This window comes from Sardina pilchardus, chromosome 10 (assembly GCF_963854185.1).
Source record: "Sardina pilchardus chromosome 10, fSarPil1.1, whole genome shotgun sequence".
Classification (NCBI taxonomy): Eukaryota; Metazoa; Chordata; class Actinopteri; order Clupeiformes; family Clupeidae; genus Sardina; species Sardina pilchardus.
Window position 1 is genome coordinate 11,444,989 of NC_085003.1, and position 25,943 is coordinate 11,470,931.

The following is a 25,943-nucleotide window of genomic DNA, read 5'->3' on the forward strand; positions in this document are numbered from 1 at the left end:
TGCAAATTATTTTGATGTATTATAAACTGGGCTGGTGATCTTTTTCTTTTTTTTTCTTTTTTATTATGACAGTTTGGTGACATTAATTCTTTGACACAGGGAAATTTATCCCTCTGCAAATTCGCTGCCATGTTCTGTTTGACATCTTTGAGAGGGTGAGGAGAAAATGATATCAGCTTCTGTTCATCCTCTAACTCAACGAGACCCCTCCTTAGCATACATGTGTCAGGAACAGTACACCACTGAGATGACAAGGAGAAAATGACCGTAAAATCAGTCTGTGTGTATGTGTGTGTGTGTGTGTGTGTGTGTATGTGTGTGGGTGGTTGGGTGTGTGTGTGTGTGTGTGCGCGCATGTGAGTGTACACATCACTGTATTCCTACATATATATACTGTATATGCATTAATTTCCGTGCGTACAAGCCATTATGTGTACAAGTCATTTGATGTGCGCATTGCTAAATGTGAGGATAGTGTAGGTCTATGCTTGCAGTGAATGCATCTCTGTATAAGCATGTGTCTACAGAGGGATGTTGAGAGAGCAGTGTGTGTGTGAGAGTACAATATGTGTGTGTGTGTGTGTGTGTGTGTGTGTGTGTGTGTGTGTGTGTGTTTGTGTACGTGTCTGACTGCGCATACTGTTGGTCTGGCCAGCATCAGAGAGCCAGGGGAGCCTCTCTCTCTCGTCCCCCCGTCCCCTCGTCCTCCTCTCCCTGGTGGGCAGTCTGCCAGTGTGGCCCCGCTGCAGTGCTGATAGGAGAGCGGCTCCGGCTCTGACTCCGACTCTGGCTGTGGCTGTGGCTGCCGCAGCGGTGGTGGTGGCGGTGGTGGTGGCGGCTAATTCCCAGGCCCGGCGAGCTATAACCCAGATGTTAGGAGGTAATATCCCAGCTGTGCACAGCTAGCGCCGGAGCAGCAGCCAAATGGGCCAGGACGCGGGCTCCTCCCGGCCGTCCCCATGCTGTCCCACCATATGGAAGCAATCCTGGAGCCCCCCCTCTTTTTAGGACCAGGAATAGGCTCTCTTCAGGGGCCACTTACTGTTAAGTGGAATTGTTTTATTGGCTAGGCAGATAGAAATGGGTCCAAGATAAACACTGGGGATAGCTTGGCTCACCCGAGCTTATATCTCTCTCCCAGCTCTCTCTCTCTCTCTTTCTCTCTCTCTCTCTCTCTCTCTCTCTCTCTCTGTCTCTCTCCATCTCCCTCTCTCTCTTTCTTTCCATTTTTCTTTCTTGTCTTGTCCCTTTTTTTTCTCTCTCTCGCTCTCTCGAGGTGGGTATTTATAGAGAGGTGGCCAGAGCATCGCATGTTAACGCCGTGGAGAGTGGCGGGCTTTGATCCCGGCGGACTGGCGTCCCGTGTGGGCGCTGACCCCGGCCGGACGGGGGGGAGGCCAAGGGGGCGCGGCGGGGGGAGAGGGGGGGGAGGTGGGAGCAGAGGGGAGACGCGGGTGCTCCTCTCTGAAGCCGCGCGGCTGGTGAGGCCGAGAGGAGTCGCCGAATCAAAGAGGCCGGAGAAGATTACAGTTCGGGGCTTTAATTACTGCCAGACCCAGCCGACCTCCCCATCCAGCCCCCACCACCGCCGCCGCCGAACCCCTGTCCCCCCTGTTGTTGTGTTTTGAAGTGCTGCAGCTATCAGCCCTACAAGTCATCCTCCACGCACAGGGCATGTCTCTGAAGTCATTCCCCACATACACACACACACACACACACACACAAAGACAGAAGATGCTCAACCTTGTCTTACCACCCAGGCTGAGGCTTCCACACGTGTGCACATACACACACACACACACACACACACACACACACACACATGTATAGTCCATTAATACATCCTCATTCAGACACACACAGAAGAAGACAAGCCAAGAGGAACAAGCTCAAAAGATAAGACAAAAAGATACACACTCTCCCATCGTCATCCCATCTCCATCCACCCACACACTGCGGTGACAGACTAGTAACACTGGATTTACTGTGAAAAGATAACAGGGAGGCCTCCCTTGGTAATGTTTTTCAAGGGAACTGCAGCGTAGCAAAGAAAACACTGCAAATCGTCCGTTTCACGACTGAAGAGGCGGTCTAAGCAGGCGTCTCATCTCACGCTGTTCCCCTCCCCACACACACACACACACACACACACACCTCATACCCCTCATGGCTGGGCTCTGGTGAATCACTGAGTAAAATGATGGGGGGGGGGGGGGGGGGCTTGTTGGGGGGTTGGTGAGGGTAACAAAAGCTCAGGCATGCTATCTACAGAGCGTCGTTCGTTATCGCCCTGACAACCACTACTGAGATGGGTCTGCTGGATCCACGCCGGGTCAGGGCCAAATCGATTGCGGAGTCGGAGACGCCGTGAATGATATCTGGCTGATTGGCAAACTGCCTGGTGTTTTGATATCTTGGTGGTCTGGAAAGGTGTTCTTTTTTACCATCAAATTGAATTGAATGACTATCTCAGGCCCAGCTGGGTGTGTGTGTGTGTGTGTGTGTGTGTGCGGCGGGAGTGTGTGAAAGTAGGGAGTTGGACATGCTCGCACACGCTCGGTGATGTTCGCTGTTCCTTCCCTTTTTCCCCACGTTCCCGCCCGGCGTGAGCTCCGTGATTGAGCGGTGTGCGTCAGGGAGAGGCGCTCAGTGTCTGGGACAGCTGTCTGCCTCTCGCCCTCTCCTCTCTCCACCACCCTGTCTGTCTCTCCCACAGCCTGTCTGTCTGCTTGTCTGTCTTTTGCCATTGATGTTGCCGTGAGCTACAGCTTGACGCTGATGTATATGCAAGAGGATGTGCTTAGGATGTACTGTCCATGTCATGCTGGTTTTCCTGAGCTAGCTAAGACGCTGACATGTTAAGATGCTGTGCCATGGTATTAAAGGTGAAGCGGTTGAGGAGAACATTTAAAAAGAAAATAATATATCTATTTAATTCCATTATTCACCTCCCTTCATGAGTAAAGTGAACATACTGTAGTGAATGCAGTGAGTGAAATGTCCCACAGCCGTGGCTGCCTCAGGGACTGTGTCAGATACTAGAGAGGAACCCTGGTTCTAGATTTGAGATATGTGACTAGGAGGTGTACAGTACGTACAGTATTTGGCTGTATTTGGTGCGTATTTGGCTGTTCAGTTTCAAATCAGGTAAATGTGTCATGTGTCATGTGAATGTACTAAAGATGCACCCACACCCAAATCCCTCACAGATCCTGCCTCTCTCTGCTTTGACTGTGAGTATGCTAAAGTGTGCTGGAATGCTCATTTGGGGTATTTGTAACTCTCTCTCTCTCTCTCTCTCTCTCTATCTCTCTCTCTCTCTGTTTCTTTATCTCTCTCTCTCCCTCCTCCCCACCAGGGCCAGGTTCCATCTCATGCTCAGCAGCTTCGCGGTGTGGACATGAAGAAGAACCAGGTGTGGAGCGGCGTCTACTCCATCGTGCTGGTGGAGGGTCAGGACATGCCAGAGGCCGGCCAGGGTGACGTCTGCGTGCGCTTCCGCCTGGGAGAGCAGAAGTTCAAGAGCAAGGTCAGTTGACACCGTTAGTGCCCCCATGAAAAGTCATTTTTTCCTCCCTCTCTCTCACTGTCTGTCTGTCTGTCTCTCTCTCTCTCTCTCTCTCTCTCTCTCTCTCTCTCTCTCTCTCTCTCTCTCTCTTGTCCATCCTTAAGCAACCGCAGCACTCCCAGTGTGAAGTGCAAAGGGGCTCTGTTGAGGGCTTGATTGCTTTTACGATTGGACAACCCTGAGCCTTCAGTGAGACTAACTAGTGCCTAGTTTTTGTCAACCCTCTTTCTTTCTCTCTCTCTCTCTCTCTCTCTCTCTCTCTCTCTCTCTCTCTCTCTCTCTCTCTCTCTCTCTTTCTCCCTCTTCCTCTCTCTTTCCACCCCCCCACGTTTAATCTCCCTCATCCTCTCTCTCTCTTACCTGTCTGTGTGAGGTGTGAGTGTGCCGCCAGCCTGTAGAGGGCACTCATCACTCCAGCCCTATCTATCTCTCCTGCCTTCCTCGCTCTCATTTACATACCCAGCATGCTTTGCTCCTCCACCTCTTCATTTATGGCACGGGCTTACCCTCCTATCATCGCCTCCGCCTCCATGTATCAACCCCCACCCCCACCTCCACCCTCCACCCCAGCCGCCAGCCTGAGGAAGCTAAACAAGCGCCTGCCTTGTCCTGTGTTCTTGTATCGTCTCTTTGTAAGCCCCCTGGTTTTGTTTGTGCATGTTTGTTTGTCGAACAAAGCTAATTCTAATTGGATCCTGTCAATGTTTGCAATCCCACCGAGGAAGCGGTGTGTGTGTGTGTGTGTGTGTGTGTGTGTGTGTGTGTGTGTTTGTGTGCTTATGTGGGTATGTGTGTCTACAGAGGAAGACACTTCACATTGACATCTACCCCACCCCCCCATCTTGCACACAGAAACACACACACACACACACACACACACACACACACACACACACACACACACACACACACACACACACACGCTCATAAACACAAACACACATGCATGTTCTCTCTCCTCCGACACAGCCCTGCTGCAGGTTCACTGAATGAGAACTTAATACACCTGTCATGTTGCTGCTCCTCAGTTTGACACTGCATTAAACCTGCCACTGCCAGCTCTAGCTCACTGCTGTGTGTGTGTGTGTGTGTGTGTGTGTGTGTGTGTGTGTGTGTGTGTGTGTGTGTGTGTGTGTGTGTGCATTATCTATCCACTCACTCTCTTTATGCTACTCTCTCTGTCACTCACTCTCTCCCTCCCAAACTCACTCTCACTCACTTGCTCGCTCACTCACTTACTCACCATCACTCACTCACTCACTCACTCACTCACTCACTCACTCACTCACTCACTCGCGCGCATGCACGCACACACACACATACACACACACACACACACACACACAAACACACTCACTCACTCTCCTCTCCTTTTCCTCCGTCTAGAACCTGTGTGTAAAGTCCAACCCGCAGTGGAGGGAGGCCTTCGACTTCAACCAGCTGGATGGGCTGGACATGCTTCAGGTGGAGGTGTGCTGCAAGAAGGGCCGCAAGTGTGACGAGTGCTGGGGAGTGTAAGTGTCAGAGCCCTTCATGACCAAAGCTTTTTTTTGTGTGTGTGTGTGTGATCAATTTTTATTATTTATTTTCTTGCAATTGTTATAAATTGGAGGGGGAACCTCTTCACAACCAGATGGTAACCAAGAGATAAAAAAAATACAAACAGCATCCTTGAAAATATGACAGAGGCACAGTAAATGATTGCTTGTTCTGATACCTGTTTGCCCTCTCCTCCCCTTAATGACCAAAGCTGTGCTGTTCTGGGATAGATACAGTATGTCCCAACGCAGGAACGCCCCACTGGAACAGCTAAATCTAGAACCAGACGTCCAGCCATCATCAATTCTCAGAGTGACTCTCTACACTGAGACATATTTGTTGATGATTACAGTATTATTATGTGGCCCACATTTTATCCCGATATTATGCTGAAACTGAGATCCTTCTGGAGATTAACCTCTGACTCTGTCTTGTTTGCACTTGAGCTTTACAGTATCAAGTATGATTAAGGCCATAAAACACATGAGCATAAACCTTTAAAAAAATAACTGTAATGCACAGCTGTGTTCAAGTTGGCAATTAAGTGACTGATTATTTCACAGTTCATTTGCAGTAGTCTTCACCCTTACCCAGTTCAGTATTTCTTATGAGTATTAGTTATAAAATAATTGGCTCCATTCTTACATTAGATGGTATGCTTTATTTTATCTCATTCAGACATCAGTTTGTGATGGATATATCACTATATTTAACACCCAAACATTACTAATGGCCATTCTGTCGTTTAAGTATATCAGTCATCCTGGCAGGGGTATTTCACTCAGGCCTGCCTAGGCTGTGGTTGCTGACTGCCTGCTCATTAATTCTCTGGTTCTTTCTTTTCTCTGTGTCTCTCAGACTGGATATTGACCTGTCCAGGCTGCCGATCAAGCAGAGACAGCTGTATACGCGGGTGTTGGACCCGGGAAAGGGCCGGCTGGTCTTCCTCATCACCCTGACGCCCTGTTCCGGAGTCAGCGTGTCTGACCTGCGATCGCCCCCGCTAGACGACGTGGAGACCAGCGAGAGGGTGCTGTACCAATACGTGAGTAGGACTGGTGGTGCTCATTTGAGAACGTAGGACTCCATCATTCAGGGGCTGGCTGTGACTGTGTGTATGTAAGACAAGAGCAGACAGACAGACAAAGAGAGAGACAGACAGAGATAGATAGATAGATATACTGTAGATGTTTATAGATTTGAATGAATACATCTAATCTATCCTTGGCCATGGCGTGATTGTGAGTTGAGTCGTTGAGGCCAGTTACTAATACATGGACAAAAAACCTTGAAGAAGGCCTTGACGAAAACATAATAATCTACCAGCACCCAAAACGTCCTCAGATATGACACAACCATCTCCGTCTGCTTAAAACTCCCGATTCTTGACATCGCTGTGGCAGAACAACAATGAGATGTTTTAATGTGACGTGCATTAGCGCTGAGGAGAGAGTGCGTGGGTCAGAGTCCAGCTCTCCAAGAGCGACGCTCCTCCCGCAGTCGTCATGTCTCTTCACGTCCGAGTCTCTTTACATATTTCTTTTATCCCCAAGGCAATATTATGGATGTGCTTAAAGAAGGGGAAAAAAAGAGTACGAGCTGCCCCGTGATTCCGTGCATTCCAAATGATTGAATGTCAGTAATATGGCTCGCTTATTGTCTCATTCTAGAGTTTGAAGAACTCCTTGAAAAACATGAAGGACGTCGGTTTTGTTCAAATCAAGGTGATCAAGGCCAGTGACATCGCCTCGGCCGACCTGAGCGGTAATGACCCGGCAACTTGATTCATGCTCACCCCCACCCAGCTCTCTTCAATTAAGTGGTGCGTTTCTATTGCGTAGTTTTAGCGTTTCACGTAGTGACCTCTGCCTCCTCACCCCTCTCAGGCAAAAGTAATCCCTTCTGCCTACTCGAGCTGGGGAACAGCAAGCTGCAGACCCAGACCATCCACAAAACACTCAACCCGGAGTGGAACAAAGTCTTTACATTGTGAGTGGTGACTTTTTTGTGTGTGTGTGTGTGTGTGTGTGTGTGTCCTCCTTGTGCTCTAGTCCTTGAAATAATTTGAATAATGCGGGAAATACATGAAAACCAGCTCTTATTTGGTTTGGCTAATTGTGTTTGTGATTTGACCGTGTCGACAGCCCAATTAAAGACATACACGACGTCCTCGTCCTGGCGGTCTATAACGACGATGGGGACAAACCCTCAGAATTACTGGGGAAAGTGGCTGTGCCTTTGCTCTCGGTGAGTGCGGTGTCAAATTGCAGTGTCTGCCATATGCCTTTTGCCATCTTCACTGATGCAGGCATTCGCTGAAGTATGATGTTTGTGTCTTTGACTTGTCCCGTAGATTCAAAATGGCCAAGCTGTTACCCGGCACCTTAAGAAAGATGATTTAGCTGCTGCATCTAAAGGAACCATCTCGCTGGAGATGGACGTCATCTACAATCCAGTAAGCTCAGCCGTTACGCTGATGGCATCTGTTTGGTTGATTATTCACCTTTCTCATGCTTACTTTAGTCTTTCATCTGAGTTTCTCTCTGACGAGACTCACAAAGTGTTTGCAGGGTTTACGGAGTTTGGAACGACTGAAAGCCATGATCAAAACAGCAGCGTGGCTTCAAGCTATTTGACTAGTTCTCACCACTGATCGATTCAAATTATTATTCTAAGTATTAAAATAGGTATAAAGTATTAAGTATTCAAAAGACAGCTAAACGGGGTCTTTGTCACTTTACTTAAAGAGAAGTTAATCTTGCCTAAAGTGGGTGTCACTGCTATCCTCTCATTGCTGTAAGTATTCTCTAGACGTGTACTTATCAGAAGTGTCAGAAAGCGTCTGTAGAATCTGAAGTCTGAATCTATCATCTTCCTAAATGAGTGTCTATTCTCTCTCTCTCTTTCTTTATCTTTCTTTATCTCTCTCTCTCTCTCTCTCTCTCTCTCTGTCTTTTCAAATGCATAGGTTCGTGCAGGCATCAGAACCTTTGGACCCAAAGAAATGAAATTCTTGGAAGACAATCCAAAATTTAACAAGAAGGTTGGTTTACAGAGCACTAATATGATTAAGGAGCATATAAAACAATGAAGTGTAGTAAGATGGTTTTTTTTTTTATTTATCTCAATCATATCAAATACAAAAATGTCATGACATAATCCACAGTTGTCTTAGTAGCCGTAGACTAACGAAGAGAAATATCCCAATTTCGGATTTGAATTCTATCCAGTTCTCTCGGCAGGGGTTTATGTTCCAATGTCTAGCATTTTAAAATAAGACATGATTTTTTGTAGAGTCTGAAACCTCAGACACATCTTTGTGTTGAGTAGTGTACGTGTTTGTGTTCTTTCTCCAACATTATTCCCTTAACCGGAGATTTTCTCTGTGTGTCCTCCCGTTAGATTTTAGCTCGTAACATATACCGGGTCCGGCGCATCAGCACGGCCATCCTGTACACGCTGCGCTACATTAGGAGCTGTTTCCAGTGGGAGAGCACGCAGCGCAGCATCATCTCCTTCTTGGTAAGTCACTGGGCCCATGCTAATGACTGCTATATGGAGGCCCTCTAGGCATGATGGCTCTGGCGGCCTGTCCTTTCTCTTATTAAAAATTAACATTGTTTATCATATTGTAAATATGCATGTTAAGAGAGGGTTCTTTTTACGTCATCTTTCGGTAGCGTCTCTTATGAAAAATCTCATGTTTCTTAGTAATTGTGTGTGTGTGTGTGTGTGTGTGTGTGTGTTGGGTGGGGGAAGTTACAGTATATCTATCTTTGCATATTAAGGTCTTTTTTTGGATCGGGGGGGTGGAGTTCTTATTAGCACTGTTGTTAGTAGTCTTTTTTTGTTTATTTCTGACATTGACACTCACCTTGAGTGTAGACTCCTCTTGACTGAGACATTGACTGAGTCAACACATGTCTAGACGGCAGAGCCTGCATGGCAGATCCCTCTATGTGACCACTGGTCTGTGATGCCTGAGTTGTGGGCAGCAATCAGTGGATTCCATCCGTGCTGTGTTTTATTATCTTTTGTTTACTGATCCTGCTGGCGCTGCATCCCCGGGGGACAGGCAGGTATGTGGACGCCCCTGCAGGCCGCCAGGCCCCCTTTCAGCGGGGGGGTCCACCTTTCCCTTCCCCAGCCCTATACACTGAGGCGATCCGTTACGTGAGCACGAAAGGGGGGCTTTTCATATTCACCTCATTTGTTGTGCATTTGCACTACGCTGCTGGACGTTATTGCTCCTTCCATCGATGTTTTGGATGGAACTCCAGTTTATTCTCTCTTTTATGTGTTGCGGCGTCGCTTGTGATCGTGAAAACGCGGGCGGTTTTCTTTGAAGTCCTTCTTATAGAGTATTTGAATTGGAAATAGTCCCGGCGAAGTCTAATGGAGATGTAGGAATTTCTCCTGCAGTGGTTCTCTCTCCTGCCGAGGCGCTTACAGGAGTAAATAAATCATTTCACTTTCATATAGCCAAATAGAGGACTGAATACTGAACATCCCAGATACTGTATACAGTATAAGGCCGAAATGTTGGGCCTTGTATTATGGTAGTTGCGCAAATGATTGATTTTATGATTGATTGATTCAGATGATGATTGATTAATGAATTAATGATGATTGATTCAGAACCACTCATGGAAATTTTGTTTTGATTTTTTTTCAAATGTGCATAAACTTAAAGAATGGATTGCTTGGTTTAAAGTGTAACCAGCTATTTCACCAGAAAAGCATATGTGCCTGCACCATGACTTGTAGTGCAGAGCGTCAATAATCAGTCTGCATATGATGCTTCCATTTTTAGTAGCCTGCAGGTTGAGAACAGTGCTGGATTTAACTGGCTGTCCCCATTTTCAGTGGCAGGCACGGATGAATCAGAGCAGTCAGCTAGTGTCTCTGTCCTCATTTTCCGTCGCGAGGCAGGCTGAGCGCAGGGCTCGGAAAGCAGGCAGTGACCGACCGGCTGTCCCTCCCCGGCTCTCCCCGTCTGTGACGCTGGCCCCTCTCTCCGCTCTGCGCTCGGCCAGGGAGAGGCCAGCTGCCTGGTGGGAGGTGGCGGAGGTGGCGGCTGACCCCAGCCGCGGAAGCCGGGGACGGGTCAGTCGGCCGAGGGCGCGGGAGGCTATTTGGCGTCGCCGCGGGCAGAGTGCGGAAAGCCTGCTCGGAGGAGCCCCAGAGCCCTGGAGCCCCCCTCGTTTCCCATCCTGCAGCAGGGGCCTCTCTCTCTTTCTTTCTCTCTTTCTCTTTCTCTCTCTCTCTCTCTCTCTCACCCCATGTGTGCAGGGGCCGTGTGACACACTCCGCCACGCCGGCAGAATATCACAGGCAAATGGTGTCTGGGAAATGGAAAAAAGAGAGAGCGAAACCCAAGGAGGGGTGGGGGGGTGAGGGAGAGAAAGAGAGAGAGGAGAGAGAGAGAAAAAGAGAGATGAAGGAAAAGGAAATAACTGGTAAAGTGAAAAAGTCCACCTTTTGAAACCAGAGGACACCAGAGAGGTCTTGACTGTCATTACCGGCGCTGTGCCACGCCACTACCCACAGCAATGCCCTTGCCCTCGCCGGGGCAATCACATCAGAGGCGCCCGCGCCGCCACTCCCTCTCCCGCCAAGTCATAATTTGCAATTAAGTTTGTGTTGCGGAGCTGTCTGGAGCAACCACCACCACCCTGTGCGTTAATGAAAGCCCCCTCTTGCTTCTCTCTCTCTCTCTCTGTCGCTCTCTCTCTCTCTCTCTCTCTCTCTCTCTGCTCTCCTCTCCTATATTTATATCTTTAGGCGTTGGTAATAAGGTAACTGAGTCAGACACTGACAGATGGCCCCTTCTTGCCTCTCAGATGTGTATAATTAGAGCACTGTCTGTCTATGCCTATCCTGCAGCATCCCAGGGCATCTGCTGGCAGGGAGAGTGCACACCGGCGCTAGTGCCGGGCGAAGCTAGCTTTAATATACATTACAATGCATTATTTATGGGAGGTGCGTGCTAGCAGGCTAGACCATGGCCACGCTCATGCAGTTTTAACACCTTATGCTATGGCTGTGTTATGTGAGGGATTTTTTTTTTGTTGTTTTTGTTCGTTCTCTGGGATGCTGTGGGTTTATCTGAGTGTGTGTGTGTGTGTGTGTGTGTGTGTGTGAGGCTGAAGCAGAGGCGATCACGTTCCGCGGTGGGCTGGAAAGTCCCTGAGGCCCACGATCTGACCCGAGTGCAACAGCCAGTCTGCACACTCCGCACCCACGGACAAAAAAAAAAAACACAAAAAAAAACGTGCCGCATCTGACGGGCCGGAGAGGGATTTTCACATACCGTATAATGCGCAGCGCAATAAAAGAATGTGTGTGCATGCATACTGTATGAGTGTGTGTGTGTGTGTTAGTGGGTATGGGTGCACACTGTTTATGGAGAGTATGTGTAAGTGGCATTTTAATACCGAGGGGACACATACTTTGCAGTAAACTTTTGCAGTTCCAGTTTTTTTTTTTTTTTTTTCAGAAAGATACTTTGTAAACTAGATATTTAAATTTTAGCTCCACAGCAGAATTTGTAAGCTCAACTTCGCTGCTTCTACAAAAATGTATGTTTGGACTGTATTTGGTCTACCACCTTTCCACGCATTTTTTTTAATGTTGCCTCCAAGTTTTTGGAACCCCCCCCCCCAAGTGTTGCAGTGTAGTCTGTTGCTGATTTTCATTGCATAATCTTTACTGTGTGGAGGGATAAACTTTACTGTCTGATGTTCTCTCCCTTCCACACCCCATGGGTTCAGCTGTAAAAATAGCGCCTAATTAGGTAATGTTAAAAGAGGGAGGCTCACATGTTGAAGACAAACACCCAGCAAAAATCCTTGGAAAGCATCATCAGTGGTGAGCTTCGGTGGGGACGAGAAATGGGGATTTTTTTTTTTATATTCCTTGTTTATGCTTCAGTAATGAGACTAGGAAGTGCGCTTCTAAAGTTTGACAACTGCGTGTCCCTTTTTTTGCAAGAAAGAGAGAATGAGAGGTATTGAAACAGAGAAAGAGAGAGAGAGAGGGAAAGAAAGAGAGAGAGAGAGAAAGAGAGCGTGACAGCTCAAATCTTCATAAAATAGTGCCTTTTAAATGCACTCTGCGAAAGACTGCGTGAGATGAATGTGCCATACGTCAGGAGAGACTGCAGCGGGGTCAGTCAGAGTTCTTTGGCGCACTGCGGCGCTTGGCCTGTAGATGGAGCTACAGCACTGCGGAAGGTGGCGTCCGTGCGCAGACAGCTGGGAAGAGAGTAGGCAGCACTCTGTTGGCCCGCACACACGCAAACCAGACAGACAGCAACCTGAGGGGAAAGCTCCTCTCCGCAAGAGCAATCTCCACTCGCTGTCCTGGAGGAGAGAGAGAGAAAGAGAGAGAGAGAGAGAGAGAGAAAGAGAAAGAGAAGAAAAAGAAACTAGGTTGGTCGGGAAAGAAAAAATGATAATGATGAAGTTTTGCATCAGATGTTGAGCGCTGAGAGTACAATAGGTGGAACAGATTAGTCCGGTGTTGGAAATAAAAAAGAAGTTTCGCTTGATTTATTATATATTTTTGTCTTCTTTCTTTTTTGGGTGGATTTGGAGAAGTAGAAAGTGGGAGGGAGAGAAGTGGACGAGGAAGAATGAGAGATCATTTACACATGAAAGCTGCTTTACAGCTTTGCTGTCATTAGACTGCTTTAAGTATTTAAGTCGAATTAATATTTCAACATGTGAGGGTAGAGTGTCTGTCAGTAATTTTGACTAGGTAGGAGAAGAAAAGAAACTTTATGTGTGTCTGTGTCCGTGTGCGCGTGTGTGTGTGAGCGAGTGTGTGTGAGTGAGTGAGTGTGTGAGTGAGTGAGTGAGTGAGGGAGTGAGGGAGGATGCGCGCATTTGAACCATTTTTCTTTTTGACACTGCCAGGTAGCAAGCGGTTTAGACATCATTTGACAGCCTGTGAAATGCTGATTACCTCACATCACAGGCAGGAGAGACGGCATCTGATGAATGTTTGATGCGCTGCAGCTGTAAACACAGTTGGCAGCTGCGACGGACGTCCACCCCCCCACCCCCCCCCCCCCCCCCCCACACACACACACACACACACCACCCAACACACACCCACCTACACACACACACACACACACACTCACACATACACCACCACCACCACCCCTTTCACACTTTTTTGTGGGTTTCTTGATTTTAACGCGGATGGAATCATCATCAGCACCATTCCAGATGAGCGCTGGGCCGGGTCAGTGGTGGGCCCAGGGGCCCGGTGGGGACCACCTGTGTGGCTGGTCTGGTGGTCCGCGCGGTTAACCAGCTGATCATCAGCGGCCCGATCAAAGCGATTATCAATGAAGCTGCAATTATTGGAATTAACACTGTCCCCGGGCAATGACAGGTTTCTGCGGGTGCGCTGAGCACGCAAGGACAGAAAAAGAGAGAAAACTGATCCAGTTTGCTGCATTGCAGTTATGGCCAGGAAAGTTAAACGTGTGTGTGTGTGTGTGTGTGTGTGTTTGTGTGTCCGTGGGCATATGTCGATGTGCATATGTGCAGGCATGTGTGTGTGTGTGTGTGTGTGTGTGTGTGTGTTGTGTGTGTCTGTGTGCGATTGTGTGTGTGGAGCGCGTGCGTGCTTATGGACACTTCCGTCCATCTGTTTTAGTATGATGGTCCTCCTCTCTATTTTCTCCATGAAAAGAAGGGGTTCATGGGCAAGGCAGGGCAAGGCCCTGTAGCAGACTAACAAACTGTGCTCCCCCCCCCCCACACACACACATACACACACTCTCACTCACACTCCTCCACACACACACACACACACACTCCCACTCCTCTACACACACACACACACACACACACACACACACACTCCTCCTAGCCCTTGACAGCTTGGGGACACGTCACAGAAAAGCTGCTGTGAATATGACAAGAGGGAAGAAGAGAGAAAGATCCAGCGCTTGACGGTGAAAGGCTATATGTGTGCGCTTTTCAGACTCCACTGCCATGGATTAATTATTAAAGGCAGGGACCTGAGCATCCACCGCGAGCAAGGAGTGGAGAGGAGAGGAGATAGAGAGGAGAGGAGAGAGAGAGAGAGAGAGAGAGAGAGAGAGAGAGAGAGAGAGAGAGAGAGAGAGAGAGAGAGAGAGAGAGAGAGAGAGAGAGAGAGAGAGAGAAAGAGGAGAGGAGAGTAGACAAGAGCAGAGAAGAGAAGAGAGGAGTGGAGAGAGAGAGAGAGAGAGAGAGAGAGAGAGAGAGAGAGAGAGAGAGAGAGAAAGAGAGAGGAGTGTGGTAGCGGGCGGCTGCCTTCAGCTTTACTTTAACGCGGGCAGGCAGGCTTGTTATTGAGATGTGATGGCGCCCGGTGTCATGCGCACACTCCTGGGGCCGCGTGCGGGATTTGTGCTGACCCCTGCTGGACCCGGCTCTTATTGTGCACACTAACAAGACGCTCACCGCCTCACCGCTCACCGCTGCTTTACATCTCTCAGTGTGTGTGTGCGTGTGTGTGTGTGTGTGTGTGTGTGTGTGTGTGTGTGTGTGTATGTGTGTGTGTGTATGTGTGTGTGTGTGTGTGTGTGTGTGTGTTTGTGTGCGCGTGTGTGTGTGTTTGTGTGTGTGTGCGTGTGCGTCTACAGTATGTGTGTGCGCGTGTGTGCGTGCGTGTGTGCGTGCATGCGTGCATGTGTGCGTGCGTGTTACTGTTAGTCTGTGTGTGTGTGAGTGTGTGTGTGTGTGTGTGTGTGCGTGCGTGCGTGTTACTGTAGTGTGTGTGTGTGTGGGGGGGGGATTATTATATTAAGTATAGTGCACATAGAACTTTTTTTCATTGTGCAAAGCAGCAAATGAAAGTAGTTCTTTTTCCACTTTTTAAAAGTTAGCTCTTCTATTCCTCCTATGCAGTGATAAAAGTGGACGTGCACGGACGAGTGCTTTTGGGTTGTTGACTCGTGTGCGCTTGCTGGACTAATGCAGCGTGCTGCTTGTTTTAACCCCATTGCAGTTGCAGTGTGGTGCAGTTATGACCATGGCTAATAACCCTCCCACCCCCTAGTCACAGAAGCTGGCTAAACATTCCCCAGGCAGCTGTGTGTATGTCTCTCTCTCTTTCTCTCTGTGTGTGTGTGTGTGTGTGTGTGTGTGTGTGTGTGTGTGTGCTTCAGTGTGAGTCCCAGTTGGCCTGGCCTGACACTGTCAGCTTTAGTGTACCTATATGTGTGGGTTTGTGAGTGTGTTTGATACAGTATGTGTGTGTGTGCGCGCGCGTGCGTGCGTGTGTAAAAGTGTGTACGTGTGTGTGTGTGAGTGGAGCTGACACACGGCTCTGGCGTGGGCCGCGGGGGAGAAGGCTCGGCGGGTGGATCTGTCACGCGGGAGGTCGCTCAGTGTTAACGCTCCCGACACGGATTAAACACTGGGCGCGCCGGCCACAGAGACGGAGGTCGTGCCGGCCATCACTGACAGGACAGGCACCACGGGGCTCTGCCCCCCTCTGCCCCCCTCCAAGCTCCCCCAACTGCCCCCCTCCCCGTGCCCCCACACCACCCTACCCACCCGGGCCTGCCCCCAGCGCTGGCATGTGTCAGAAGAGAGATAACAGGATGCCTACTTCTCTCTTCTCCTCTCCTCTTTTCCTCTATACTTCCCTTTCCCTTTCTCTTTCCATCACTCTCTCCTCCAGTCATCCTTTCTCTACTCTCCTCTTTTCTCTCGTCATCCTCAGCGTCCGCTCTCTTTCATCAGTTGCGCTTATTTACTTCCCCTGGTCCCTCTCTCTTCCCTCTCTCTCTCCTCTATCTCTCCTCTGTCTTCCCTCTCTCTCTCCTCTATCTCTCCTCTCTTTTCCCTCTCTCTCTCCTCTTACTGATTCCCACATTAGCGCTAATCTCCGTTCTCCTTGTTTCCCTGTGGCCTGCTGCTAGTGCTGCTGCTGCTAGCTAATGACTACTTCACTACGCAGTCCCTCTGTGCTCTCTCTCTCTCTCTCTCTCTCTCTCTCTCTCTCTCTCTCTCGCGCTCTCTCTCTCTCTCTCTCTGTCTGCGTGGGTCTGTTTTCTCAACCACCCAATCAGAAACACTTACCTGCACAGATGCTATAATTCTCAGTTGACTCTGTGACATTCTGAACAAGTAGTAATATTTGTTGAACATATTTTAGTATTTTTGTAACATTATTTTAATAAGCTGCATTTTTTAGGCTTACACAGGTTAGATAAATAACAGTTTGTAAAGCAAAGCAAAGAGCAAAGGAACAAAAATAAAGTCTTAGTAGAGTCTTTTTTTTCTCTGTTTATCTCTTGCACTGACTAACTTTTCAGTCTACTTTGCCCCGATCTGTGTGTGTGTGTGTGTGTGTGTGTGTGTGTGTGTGTGTGTGTGTGTGTGTGTGTGTGTGTGTGTGTGTGTGTGTGTGTGTGCGTGCGCGTGTGCCGTATATCCCTCTCTCCTCCTACTCCTCTTCATCAGGCTTGAGTTGAGGGGATGTGAAATATTTATTCTGCGTGAGCTGCGAGCGCCAGGCTTTGCCCACTCGCCCTCCACCTGCCCTGCAGAGAAATCCTATCTGAGCGCCCGCCTGTCCCCGCGCTGCCTCTGCCTCGCCACAAATTACATGTCTCATTGCCCTGCGTTTACGGCCACAGCAGCAACAGCCAGCAGCGGCGGCAGCGACGGCGGCGGTAGTAGCAGTGGCACCTCCCCACCACCACCACCACCACCACCACCATCAGCACCATCATCATCTCCACCCCCCGACACCACCCTCTCCACCACCGCCGCTGCTGCTGCTGCTGCCACCGCTGTTCTCACTGCCAGGGCCATCACCAGCCAGCGTTAGCCCTCGGCCACTCGCGGGGTCTGTCTCCCCACGTTGTCTTTCTTTCTTTCCCTCTCTCTTTCTCTGCAGCACTCTCTCTTTCCCTCTCACTGCCTCTCTCTCTCTCTCTCTTTCCACTCAGATACAGCTCTCATTCTCTATCTCACACTCTCTCCACCTTTTTGTGCCTTTCTCCTTCGTTCCATTTTCTCTCTTTCTTTCTCTTTTACTCTTGATTTTGTATTTCTTCTTCTCTTTCCTTTCTTCTTTCCTGGTTCCTCTCTGTCTTTATTTCTTTTTTCTAGTTCAGGTAAAAAACTGTCTGCATGCTGGAGCCACTGGGCTCTTTGATTCATTATTAATATCATTTCTGTATCTTAATTGAGAGACCAAATGCAGATTAATCCATATGCCCTTGATTTCACCCAGAGAGGGGAAAAAAAAGGAAACGGAAAATGAAAAAAGAAAAAAAGTATATGTACACTTCCTTTTTTTAACAAAGAAAATAGTGACAATTATGCGAGGACTTTCTTGTCTCTCACATTTTTGTTCCTCTCCATTAGATTCACTCCCTTACACACACACACACACAAAGAAAGAAACATACACACACACACACACACACACACACACACACACACACACACACACAGTCTCCCCCGCAGCCTTTAGTCATCCTTGTTAAAGTCGTTTGGATATGTTCATAGAGGTTGGCAGGCGGCCACGGCTCCTCTCTCTGACCCCTTCGCGAGGTTGGCTGGTACTGGACGCTTTGTTTCTCGCCTTGGCTACCGCCGCTCTCCAAGTGCAACGGGAGATAAATGTGTGAGTGGGACAGCCGAGCGAGATTATAGATCCCCCCCCCCGCCCACACCCCCTTTATGTTTTAGTTAGGACTCGTTCACTGAGACACAGGACATTCGCATTATATATCCACTGCCACACACACACACACACACACACACACACACGCACATGAACTCACACCAACAGATATTGTCAAACTCTGTGTTCAGCATATTTGCAGATTCGGAGTGGACATGCACAGGCTCTTTAGCAACATGCTGGGGCGACAAACAGTCCGTCGTACGAAAGCGCTTGAGCTGTTAGCCGGGTGTTTTATTCATCGTGAGCCCTAAATGGTTAGCTAGATGTCGGCGACTACAGTACGTCTTAGCGGAAAGCGACTGTGCCAGGACTGATTTGGAAATGGCACTTCCTGTGTGGCACTTCCTGTGGTAAGCCCTCATCTGTAAAAAAAGGCTTCCATTACGCCCGTTGTCCTTTTGGACCGGCTCACCCACTGCCTGCTCTGCTCCTGCTGAATATCATAATGGCATGGTGTGAGTACTGGGGGATGGAGGGAGGGAAGGAGGGATGGGAGGGAGGGAGGGAGAGAGGGATATGAGGCTGTTTAGTCCCGCTGTGCCACACGTTTACTTTCACCCGTGGACGCGGCGCAATCGCTTCCCAACCCTCTCGAGTTCTGTTTAGTCTGTCAGCAAGCAGTCTCTCATTTGCCTCCCTCCTTCTCTTTCTCTCTCTTTCTCTCTCTCTCTCTCTCTCTCTCTCTCTCTCTCTCTCTCTCTCTTTCTCTCTCCACCCTCTTCCCAGTTTAATCAATTTGCAGGATTGTATAAACTCCTAGTGAGTGCATCTTTGTCCTTTTGTTCCCATCATGGCACCCTCCTCTTCTCCCTTGGGGGGTGGTGCTGGTGGTGGTGCTGGTGGTGGTGGTGGTGATGGCGTGGGTGGGTGGCATGTGCTGCCACACTCGCTCTCGGCTCCAGGAGTTGTTTTATTCGCACTTTTAACCGCTGAGTGCTTTATTATTAGGTCCCCGTATTGCGCAGGCCAGGGGGACGTGCTGCTGTCTGGATGAGGAGGGGGGGCCGGGCTGGGCGGCTGGGCTGGGCGGGCGGTCGGGCGGGGGGGGGTTCGGACTGGGCGAGGAGTGGCGGCGTGGTGAAATGCATTTAGCGTGCGGATCATATTAATGACGCCATAAAACAAAACTGTCAAGGCCGTTCTTAACCCCAGCCTGGCAGAGTGGCCCAGCCCGGGGGTCGGACGCCTTCTGCCGGCTTGTTACAGGTGTCTGAGGAGGGGGGGTGGAGGAGGAGAGTGTTTGTGTGTGTGTGTGTGTGTGTGTGTGTGTGTGTGGGGGGGAGGGTGCATCTCCATCACCTACTCTCAGGAGCGCTAATAGTTTTATTAATTCATCCCGCACCCCTTCTGCGACACTCTTTTTCTTCCAAAGGAGGTGGCCTGGCCTCCTCCAGACATCGCTCTCGTCCCCTGCCTGTGTGGGGGGGGGGACCTGTTCAATTAGGAAGTCGTTCGTTATCCCATCCCTGCATGCCTCCCCATCGCTATGCCTTGTTGTTTCTGGACAAAAAGTCGAGGGAGCCATCCATTATGGCTTCACTGTTTTTTTTACTGTTTGTTGCTTTAATTTGCGTCGGTGGCTGTGAGTGATTGTTTTAGCGCCCCGGGTAAGGCGCTCAGGGTGGTGGTCGTTTCGGGTGGGGGGGGGGGGGGGACTCGAGGTTTCTCTTTGTCGCATTTAATTTGATGAGTAATAAAACACCCCCCTGCATCCCCCCCCCCTCCCCTCCCCTCCCTTCCCCAAGTCCCGAAAAAAAAGGGGAGCCTGAAGTTTGAGGCCAATTAAAAAAGGTGGATTATTTTCAATATAAATTCTACTCTTAAGCCTGACAGGTTGCACTTTGTCCACCCCTTTCTTTAATCACTCACGCTCCCGCGCTAATAAAACATAAACCACTTAGCGGGGAATTAGTTACGTCTCCGTTTCACAGGCGCGGCGGAGAATGTGAGGAGACAGGGTGTGTGTGTGTGTGTGGGGTGTGTGTGTGTGGGGGGGTGTTGTTAGTGGAGGGATGGAGGGATGGAGAGATGGAGGTGGAGGAGGAGGAGCGCGGCTCCACCGGCGCTCATTAGCGAGGGCTACCTGACGTGTTCTCTGCCGCCGCCGTCTGCGTGCCTGAGCGCTGAGTGGGGAGGACGCGCCGAGCGGCGGCTCTCCCAGATGTTCACCGCTACATTTTTATTAGTCAATGGAAAAAGAGAAAACAGAAAGAAAAGCGCCCGTGTTAAGTCCACCCCCTCCCCCACCCACAACACACACACACACACACACACTCACACACACACACACACTTACACATACTGACTGACACATCACTGGGGAGGAATGCTGGGAGATTTCTTCTGACAGGTTTGGTTTATATCCTCATTTAGACGACGGGTTTAGACACAGCGCATTATATTTTTTTCCGCGCGCTTTTATCTTGTCCACCATGCTCAGCGCTCGTACGCTGTGCTGAGAGGGAATTTGCATTAGTGGGCGATTATGAATACCTGTGACAGATCCTCTCTCTCTCTCTCTCTCTGCCTCTCGCTCGCTCAGCGTTGGCTCCCCGGGTGGAAATGAATTGGCTCCCTCTGTTGACTTGAGCGGGAAGACGAAGACCAGGCAATTAGACTTTAGTGGTTAATGTAGCAGCTTTCGCCGAGAGGGCAGAGCCGGGTTCAACATTCCTGCTGGGCTGATGTCAGTTTCCAAGCACACAGATTTTCTCTCTCTCTCTTCTCTCTCTCTCTCTCTCTCTCTCTCTCACTTCTGCCACCTCACGTGTTTGCTTTCAGTAGAAGGTGCGCGGTGCTAGGGCAGAGTACTGTAGGTGTCTGCTAGCCTTAGCGTAGCGAATTCCTCAGGGGTGAAAGATATCACCCCCCTGGGTCTGTTCATGGGAATGGATGTGACAACACATGACCCGGGTTACCGGGAACCAGAGGGGATCCCTCATATTAGCATTCATCACCTGGGCTCTGCCTCTGTGTGTGTGTGTGTGTGTGTGTGTGTGCGTGCGGGCATGCGGGCTTGCGTGTGTGTGTAATTAAATCTGAAATATTTACCAGAATTATTGTGCGCACTTATGCTGAACATGTGTGGATATTTGTTTGTGCCTGCTATTAACATGCACATTAAACACTCACAAACACTCATACACACACACACACACACACACACATACACACACACACACACAGAGGCCCAGAGTTGTGTAGGGCAAATGATGATGATGCTCGGGTGCATTAAGCTCGCCTCCTATTTGCCTGCCAGCAGAATGGTGAGTCCGCTGCTGTCCCAGTGACTATGGCACAAGGTAAAGGCACCCTGGAGCACACACATACACACACACACACACACACACACACACACACACACACACACACATACACACACTGGATGTGGGTCTGAGGTGACATGAACCGGCTGCTCCCTACTGAGCCACAAGCACAGGGCCTTTAGGCTGGTTTAGCGCTCGGCGTAAGCAGCACTGAGTCAGACATATGGGCTCTAACAAGCCCCTCTCATACGAGCAGAAACAACACGCCAGCGGACTGTACAGGTGTGTAACTGAGCGTGAGTCATTTTGCACTAAGTCGTGGCGCGCGCAGATAAATACTGTTTTAACGTGAAAGGTGGCGGATTATGCACGTCCGCTGTTTAGCGGGGAACGTTCATCGGTTAAGTGCTCCGGGCCCGCTTCCGCACACGTGGAGAATGTTAATGCAAGACTAATGGAGAACCACGCCGTCCTATACTGTACAATCATGATTGCTCGCCCGCATAATTGATTCTTGGGAATGACAATGAGATTCATGGAGCGTCTAAAAACACCCCCCCACACACACACCCCCAGCACACTCTCTCTCTGTCTCTCTCCCTCGTTTTTTCTTGCTTTTTGCCTCCATCCGTCGTCTTGTTTTGCAGTCACCTTGCCGGCGTGATCCTCCTTTCATATCGTCTGATGATTTCCGTCGGAGGCCCCCTCATTAGGTTGTCACTAAATGGGTTTAAATGCGCCGCTGTCCAATTAGTGCGGCGCTGTGAGCTGCAGTGGCTGTGAGGACGCGCTGAGCGCCGTTCCCCTTTTACTGAATTATGAAGGATTATTCGTTCCACACAATCTATCTTTCCTGGCTGCCAGGGGTCCTGGTGTGTGTGTGTGTGTGTGTGTGTGTGTGTGTGTGTGTGTGTGTCTTTTTAGTACAGTCAGCCTGAGGTAGGTAAGTGTCTGCAAATGTTTTCCCCCGTCGGCCATATCTGCCCAGTTACAGGCAGACGGGAAGCATACAGTAGGTTATTGATTTTGAGATACACTCCCCCCGTAAACCTCTGTGTTAGAATAGTTGAAGAACTCAGTGATCTCTTTACATCAGTGGCATTTGTGTCAGTCAGAGTAAGTGGGATCTGTAAGTGTTGTGTTGTTTCCCTTAACGACAGCGTGTTTTTTCTGAATGTCTTTGCAAATGTATGTGGACACACATGCACATAAGGTTGTCTGCCTGTGTTAAGAAGGGTAGTGTGATAGATCTCAGTGTTATTTTGTGAGCTTGTGTATTCGCATGGGTATACATAGTATGTGATTGCGTCTGTGTGTGTGTGTGTGTGTGTGCGTTGTCACATAAGCCTGTGAACTACTGTATATGTGAGAGTGGACATATGCTGCTATGATTGCATATGTTTGAAACCATTCATGTTTGTGTATGTGTGTGTGTGTGCGCATGTGTGTGATGTTTGGACGTCATTCCCGTGAGACACCGTGGTTCATGCTGTGCTTAGGGCTGAACTCGTGAGGCCGACTCGGGAGTGTATTACGTATCGTGTGGTACCGTGTGGAGTCGTGACATGACGGTGTGTGTCCTCTCTCCCTCTCTCTCTCTCTCCCCCTCCCTCCATCCCTCTTTCTCTCTCTCCCTCTGCCTCCCTCTCCCTCTCTCTCTCTCTCTCTCTCTCTCTCTCTCTCTCTCTCTCTCTCTCTCTCTCTCTCTCCCTCTGCAGATCTTTGTGCTGACCGTGTGGCAGGGCGAGCTCTTCATGCTGCCTCTGTTCCTGCTCCTGCTCATCGGCTGGAACTACTTCCAGAACACCCCGGGGGCGGTCAGCCACAGTCAGGACCTGGTGAGTGTGTGGCCAACCGTCCAGCCAGCCAGCCTGGCGCACGCTGCCCCTGCCCTCCCTTGTGCCATCTCCCCACGCCACCGCCGCCCACTCAACGCAATCTGCTGGGTGACGCCATCGAAATGAGTCCCCCCTCTATCCAAAAAACGAAAACACACACACACACGCAAATGCATACGCGCAGAAACCCGAAAAAATGCACGCATACACATACACATTCATTCTCAGTGTCTTTCGCACACATAGTATGTACTGTAAAACACACACAAATACATGCCGCACTCATAGAGTGCAGCAGGGCCTGTCTCACCACAAAAACATAAAATTGTTTCTTTCATGATCGTCTGCATGAGTATTAGTATATATTCTTTCATTATTATCTGCATGGGTATGAATATAGCACAGAAAAAGCAGACAGTCCTCATGCTAGCCGTAGTGACAGCGCAGCCTGCGTTTGAGGCAGTGTGCGGCTGACACGTCTCAGATGGTATTCATGTCTGTGTCCCGTCAGCAGTGCACGCTCAGGGTTGAAGGACACGCGTTCCTCTGCACCTCTTTTAGGGAAGGTCGTCACTCTTCACACTCGGGCTATGACCCTCTCTCCACGCGCGCCGAGTGTCATCTCTGATCTGGGGCCTCTGAGTCGCGTGGCCTGCCTGCACTGCCCGCTCCTCGCGGGGACAGTGGCCCAGGCCTGTGGCTACTGCGTCACTAGCTGTGGGGCAGACATGCTACACCCCCCCACCCCCTCCACCCACCAACACCAACCCCCCCTCCCCTCCGCAGCCCCCCCGAGTGGCACCCGAGCTTGGGTTCATGGCGGTCCCCCTCCTCTGACCCTAGAGCGAGCAGGGACCGTGGCCCATTCTCTGGCAAAGTCACAGTGCTATGCCCCGTCAGGGTCAGGGATGGCTTGATGTAAACTGGTCTAGGCACCAGTGCCCAAATTGAATGTTTTCTCCACCCAGTGTTTTTCTGTTTGTTTGTTTGTGTATGTGTGTGTGTGTGTGTCAGCTTGTGTGTGTGTCAGCTTGTGTGTGTGTGAGTGTGTGTGTGTCTGTTTCTGTGTGTGTTTGTGCATGTGGGTTTGTTTGTGTTGTTTTGTGTTTGTATGCACTTGTAAAGGGAAAACGTGTGTGTGTGAGTGTGTGTGTGTGTGTGTGTGTGTGTGTGTGTGTGTGTTTTCTGTTGTGGAGAAATGAGATTGTCTGGCTGTAGCATTGCTCTTGTGAAGGGGGCCCTCTTCTCACCTCTCCCTTTGTGCGAGGTCACCCCCGCCATGCAGTCACCATGGCAACAGGCCTCTCCCAGTGGGGGTGTATGTGCAGGAGGAGATTTTCATTACAAGGTGTTTGTTAAAAAATGCTCCGGTGCACACACGCATCCTCACCTCTCTCCCCGCCACTCTCACCCACCCGCCACTCTTTTTGCTCTCTCTCTCCTTTCCCTAGGAGAACATGTCCGTGGCCGAAGACGAGGAAGAGGACGAAAAGGTACCCTTTCTTTCTTTATCTCTCTCTCGCGCTCTCTCTCTCTCGCTCTCTGTCTCACCATCCACAGGTTTTTGATTAAACCAGCAAGGTTCAAAGTTCAGGTTTCTGACTATCAGAGGCCTACAGGAGGCCTTGTGCTTTATTCTGGCAAGTTTGTCGAAAGTGCACTTTTATTTAAACTCGTAAATGTGGGGTTTGAAACTGAGGACGGCAGTTAGGGCCGTTTCAACGTTCTGTCTCTCTCCTCGCGCTTCTGTATTTTTATTTTGAATTCCCGCGGGGTCTTTCGCACATCACTCATTGGGAACGCTCAGTTGCTTTTTCGATGTGGCCCTTTGAAACTCGAAACTAAGAAGGAAACGGAATCATTAATCGAATGCTCGGCTCCTCTGGGAATGCTACGAGATTGAAGCCTTCAGACGACACATCTAAACAGAGTGGGAAGGCTTTAGGTGAATAGAGGTAAAAATAGGCTCACTTATGGTGCACTGTGGAAATCTACAGCATACAGTGAGACTGAACCTGTTAGATGCTTATTTCTTACTTTAATAATGACCTTCTATATCCCGTAATTAAATAAGCTGCACCATAACTTTGAATAATAGCTTCAATGCAACAGCGCTGATAATTGCTGTCTTAAAATGGGTGTTGTTCGTTTATTTTGTCCTTAATGTAGGGGACATTTTGGAAATCGGATTTAGTGCTTTAATTCCATCTATTGTCTGGTTTGGGATATAAAGAGTTAATGGTGTGTTAGGAGGAAAGGGGTGGTGGTGGTGGTGGGGGGGGGGGGTGTCCATGTTATTGCTTTCTGACTGAGGAGGACGGAAGTGTGGAACTGCCTCGAAGCCTCGCAGCTATGACCCCTGTGCCGTGTGGATAAGCCTGGGATTCATATCCATAATGTGCTCAATATATTCTGTTGTGATGACCGGGGGCTAGCTCCATCTTTGAGGAAGAGAACTAGCCTCCCCCTACCCAGCCCCCACCCCCACCCCACCCTGTCAAGCACACACACACAGACACACACACACACACAGACACACACACACACAAACACACACACACACACACACACACACACACACACACACACACACACACACACACACACACACACACACACAGGCCCTCTCTTTAGTTACATACAGAAAGAAGGCGTTAATTCAGGGAGATAAGTCACATGATTTTGTGCATGGTGCACATTAGTGTGTATGCCCAGCAGCCAGGCAATTGTAATACGTCTCGAAGTAGAAAGACAGAAGTAGCACACGCACATACACACACACACACTTCACGCCCAATGAGAGTGCTATGATATGGCAATTAAGCATTCTATATGCTGTGGACGAACATGCGATATGAGAGTTCACTGGCTCGCCAGACTTTGAACCAACATTTGCTTTATTTGAAATGTAAAAAACAATTACCATCTGAATTTGTTTAATTGTTGTAGACTGCTCCATTTAGTCTGTGAAAGTAACTGTTACCGCAACATGAAAAAAAAAACGAGACAGTGATATAA

The 25,943-nt window shown here is 49.4% G+C and overlaps 1 protein-coding gene across 1 annotated transcript in view; it reads left to right on the forward strand.

Moving 5' to 3' along the window:
- mctp2a (multiple C2 domains, transmembrane 2a) overlaps positions 1-25,943 on the forward strand; it is a 51,222-nt gene that overhangs the window by 13,962 nt on the left and 11,317 nt on the right. Inside the window, exons 9-19 of the mRNA XM_062547653.1 lie at positions 3,359-3,529; positions 4,955-5,082; positions 5,966-6,152; positions 6,778-6,871; positions 6,994-7,096; positions 7,252-7,354; positions 7,461-7,562; positions 8,076-8,150; positions 8,510-8,629; positions 22,806-22,925; positions 24,377-24,418. Of these exons, the coding sequence (XP_062403637.1) occupies positions 3,359-3,529; positions 4,955-5,082; positions 5,966-6,152; positions 6,778-6,871; positions 6,994-7,096; positions 7,252-7,354; positions 7,461-7,562; positions 8,076-8,150; positions 8,510-8,629; positions 22,806-22,925; positions 24,377-24,418 (1,245 nt within the window). The remainder of the gene's footprint in view (positions 1-3,358; positions 3,530-4,954; positions 5,083-5,965; positions 6,153-6,777; positions 6,872-6,993; positions 7,097-7,251; positions 7,355-7,460; positions 7,563-8,075; positions 8,151-8,509; positions 8,630-22,805; positions 22,926-24,376; positions 24,419-25,943) is intronic.